This window comes from Setaria italica, chromosome IX (assembly GCF_000263155.2).
Source record: "Setaria italica strain Yugu1 chromosome IX, Setaria_italica_v2.0, whole genome shotgun sequence".
Lineage (NCBI taxonomy): Eukaryota > Viridiplantae > Streptophyta > Magnoliopsida > Poales > Poaceae > Setaria > Setaria italica.
Genome location: NC_028458.1, coordinates 3,185,033 through 3,189,512, shown reverse-complemented (window position 1 = coordinate 3,189,512; position 4,480 = coordinate 3,185,033). Strand labels below are relative to the sequence as shown.

At 48.9% G+C, this 4,480-nt stretch overlaps 1 protein-coding gene across 1 annotated transcript; it reads right to left on the bottom strand.

Moving 5' to 3' along the window:
• Positions 1–134: 134 nt before the first annotated feature.
• LOC101767173 (indole-3-glycerol phosphate lyase, chloroplastic) lies at positions 135–2,028 on the bottom strand. The gene is made up of 6 exons (XM_004981370.2): positions 1,567–2,028; positions 1,079–1,477; positions 886–963; positions 711–788; positions 520–579; positions 135–416 (listed from the first exon to the last, which is right to left on the bottom strand). Exons 1-6 carry the CDS (start codon positions 1,828–1,830, stop codon positions 282–284), a joined length of 1,014 nt encoding a protein of 337 aa, XP_004981427.1. The 5' UTR covers positions 1,831–2,028; the 3' UTR covers positions 135–281.
• Positions 2,029–4,480: the final 2,452 nt, after the last annotated feature.

Genomic DNA, 4,480 nt, shown 5'->3' with positions numbered 1-4,480 from the left:
GGTGTTGCTACAGTAAATATTTGCTAATGATGGATTAATTAGGCTTAATAGATTCGTCTCGCCGTTTAGCCTCCACTTATGTAATTGGTTTTGTAAATAGTCTACGTTTAATACTCCTAATTAGTATCTAAACATTCGATGTGACACGTGCTAAAAATAAGACAGTGGAAGAAAACGCCTCCTAAGATACAAAGCATCGATGACTAGTGTACATCTTTCTTTGTCGGAGACCAGGGAATAGTCGAGCTAATCATTTATTGGCACATGTATCTATCTACGGATTATGGCAGTGCGTTCTTCATGCTCCGGGCATATCCCTCTAATCTCTTCAACCCTTCTTTGGGAGACCCCGCTTCACCCAACTGCCTCACCGTTGCGCTGCCAATAATCACCCCATCTGCACCCCACTCTGCAATCTGGCCATGAATAATGTGAGGAGAAATATTCAGTCAGATTGTGCAATGAAATGCATGAATAAGCTTGTCAGAGTTTTAAGTTGGTAATGTTTTTTTTTCTTACCTGCTTTACATGCTCGGGTTTCGAGATGCCAAAGCCAACAGCCACAGGTTTGTCAGTGACCTGCAAGCATAAATACGAGCTCAGTGATTGATAGTACTCGATCTTGACAGTGGAACCATGCTGTTGTCTGTTAATAAAGATAAAATGAAAAAAAGGGACTTTTATTTCCTTTTTTTTTGCATGACGTGTACCTGTTTAACCTCCTTGATAAGGGACTCGACACGTGTGTTCACGTTTGCGCGGGGACCCGTAACTCCAGAGACGCTCACCTACGATGATTGATGAGGAAATGTTATCAGCAAGTTCAGCACAAGCTAAGCTTTCAAAGACAATTTGGATTTAAGCATTTTATACACCGGTACTTACCAGATAAACAAATCCTTCTGATGCTTCTGTGATCTCCTTCATCCTATCTTCTGGTGTACTTGGTGTTGTGAGCAGCACCTGCATGCAGCCATTGTTCATGTCAGGCAAAAGCTTTCTTGATTGTAATATAAAATAGGAAAATGCTTCTCCTTCATAAAAGGTACAATTTTTTCTGGATGGTGAATGGACCTACCAGCTCGAGCTCGTTCTTCATAGCTTCACTCCTGAGAGCACACGTCGCCGCATACGGGAGATCAGGTACTATGAGACCGTGGGCACCGGCTTCTTTGGCGGCGGCGGCGAATTCAGCGAGCCCCCTGTGCACGATGGGGTTGAAGTAGGAGAAGAGCACCACCGGGCACGACAGCTCCGGCGTCACCTCCTTCAGCATCGCCAGGACACCGTCCGGCGTCGTGCCGCTCGCGAGCGCCCGCGCCGTCGAAGCCTGGATGACGGGCCCGTCGGCGTAGGGGTCGGAGAAGGGCACGCCGAGCTCGATGACGTCGGCGCCGCAGGCGTCCAGCAGCCGCAGTGCCTCCCCCGTCGTCGCCAGGTCGGGGTCGCCGGCGGTGATGTACGGGATGAACGCCGTCTGCGGTCATGCACACGGTAAACCAGAGCTCGGTAAGAATCCGTACACGCAATCCAAGGCTACATTCTACATACGACAGGAGTACACACCTTGCCCTGCGCCTTGAGCCTGGCCATGGTCTGCGACACCGGCAGGCATCTCCCGCCGGCACCGGCGAGCTTGAACGACGGCGTGGTGGCAGGCTGCTTGGCCGGAGCCACCGCGGCCGCCCTTACAGTCGCCATCACAGACCTCCTCCGGCCCGGCATCGTCGTCAGCATCGCTGACGCGCGCCGGGGGAGCGGCGACGATGGAACCGCCGGAGACGAAGCAGACGACAGGGTGGTCGATGCAGCCTGGAGTGCGAAAGCCATGTCGCTAGTTGTTGCTTGATGGATCGTTGGGTCCGAGCTGCCCGCTCGTGTTTGTGAAGCAAGTCACTGTGTCTTTGCTACTGGCTAGGAGTAACAAGCTATACTAGGAGCTGTGTGGTTTTGAGATGAACTCCTTGCTCGAACTAGTTGATCGGGTGTGCTTGGGTTTGGGGGATGAGTTGATAGATGAGAGGATGCCTCTGCACGGCTAGTTTATATAGCCACAACAGCAGGAGGCCACCTGCAAGGTAGCGAGCGACGGCATGGCAAGAAGTTGCCGGCTCACCTCTGGACGTCACTGTGCTTGCGTCGATTTGTTTCGAATGCAAAAAAACGTGTGTGGTTTATTTCCTGGTCCCATGTGTTTTTGTGGCTTTGTGGGCTGGAGCCGCTGCACTTGATGAGTGGATCACTACTGAAGCTAGCTATCTGCTGGTGTCCTAGACGACTCCTAGTATTACTTTTATCCTCGATCACAAGAAAGCTTCTTCGTGTTCTTCTTGGAGAAAAGAAAAGGCTGGGATGCGATCATGCGAATTGATACATGGGCCCCGAAGATTTCTTTTATATAAAAAGTGCAAGGGCATGCTCGGAATTTTTTTTTAATTTGTTATGTCTTTTTTGAGTAAAATGGAGTGGACATACTGTAGCCCCGTTTTGTCCAAATGTTAGCGGTTGGTCATAAATCTTCGTCGTAGGATGGGAGTATGCACATCGTTGTCGTCTGTGACACTGCTGAAGAATAGAAGTGGAAGTGTTTCTATGCATAAACTGAGAGGTAAGACTTCTAAACAGGTTAACACCATCACCATTTACTTAAACATCGATAGCTAATGATTCATTTTACATGGACGATCAGGTAGCTTCTCACATGATATGGATCGGTTGCTGAGCCAGCATATACATGCTACATGTGCTTGTTTATCAAACCATAGCTAAAGTGTGCCCAAAATTTGTTGGTGAACATGCCTTATATATGCAAGATCTAGCAAATGTACGAAATCCACTGCAGGTGAGATAAAAAGTACTAACCCACATATAAATTTAAATCAAAGCCACTCGCATGTAAATTACCCATGCCTATCATTATTGAAAACAACCTAAAGTAACATCTAAATTAAATCTGATGAATCGGTTTGCTGAAGATGTGCGTGTGCTTTATTCCAGCAAACTTGCTATATCACCCAAAAGTTATTTGAAGCCTATCAGAAACGAGGAACCTGCATGGTGTGCTGACGTTTGAAGGCTCACCTGATCATAGAGACACCACAATTATATACGCTTATTAAAATTCTGCCCTATATAGGAAAGGATCGAGAAGAGCTCGAGATACTAGTGTTCTTTCTCTTTGGTCAACACATGTAAAATGCTTAAAATTTGAACTCTATCCCAAGTCCAGGGCAGCTAGCAGAAGGTGACGGTCCATGCATGGACCATGGTACGCGTACGTCAGTCTCGCGGGCGCCTGCCGGTCCACGTGGCCGTCGCTCTCCGAGCAGTATGGAGGTGACCGCCGGCTGCTTGCTCACAGTTCCATTCCTACAGTTTGGCAACAACTGACTCGCGCCCGGCCGTCAGTTTCGCGCCATGTGTGGCGGTCACTGGTCAGTTCCATTCCAAACGCATGTCACTGCTGCAGGCGGTTGATTTGATTCCTCTCTGATAGCTGCTGGATGAAGGAAACCGCCCGGACCTGAGGAGAATACACCTATCCCGTTTAGAACATTGAACATGCGTGGGTGTTGGATTCCTGCACTGTTGGCGACTGGCGGCATTTTTTTCCCCTTTTTTGACGGCGTGTTTAATTTGCCTGAGGCAACAGTATGTTTCAATTTCAGCTTTACGAGGGCTCCTTTCCAAAGCTCAAGTTGACAAGTCGACGAGAGGATCGGAGGACAAATGGTCCCCCTCCCTCGCCCTGTGATCCAAACAGTACGTAGTTGCAGAGTCGCGTGCGCGTGCAACATATGCGAGAGAGTTCAGAGTTCCCCCGCTCTGACTTTTCCATGACCTCTCCCACTCGGGCGACGGAGGACTTGTCCATCAGTTGCCATGCCGCGAGCAACGCCGGCCACGTGTGGACTGCGATTTGTTCCCAACTGATGATGCCAAGAGCGCTGGCGAGTGCAGGTAACTCTCTGAAAGCGGCTGTGTTGAAGTTGAAGATGACAATGAGAAGCCACCGTTTTTCTTCCGTTTGGAACATGGGAACCTCGCGCGCGAGATCCTTTCCTTACGAGGAATTCGTCCACCACTCCACCCAATCGTTTGGCGAGCATCTTTAAAGACATCGATGTCTTGGGAGAATCAAAATGGCTTGCAATTGGTATTGTCCTGCTGTCAGAATCGTCATCTTCTCCCGCTCATAGGAATTGTATCCTTGAACTCTAATTTAACTAAGGTCTAAGCGATGAGATTCTTCCACTCAGCGATAGCACGAAAGAGAGGTACGGTTGAGCTTACCTGACGGAGACTGGTGTTTGAATTCAAGATGTTGCGCAGTGGAAGAGATGGAGATATCGGAAGACATCGATCGAGAGCAGCACACATCATGCGCGGTGTGTGTGCATTATGTGATTGATGTTGGGGGCACGGCAGTAGTAGCTGCAACCAATTCATATACCACAACCACACATGGAAATTGGCAGCA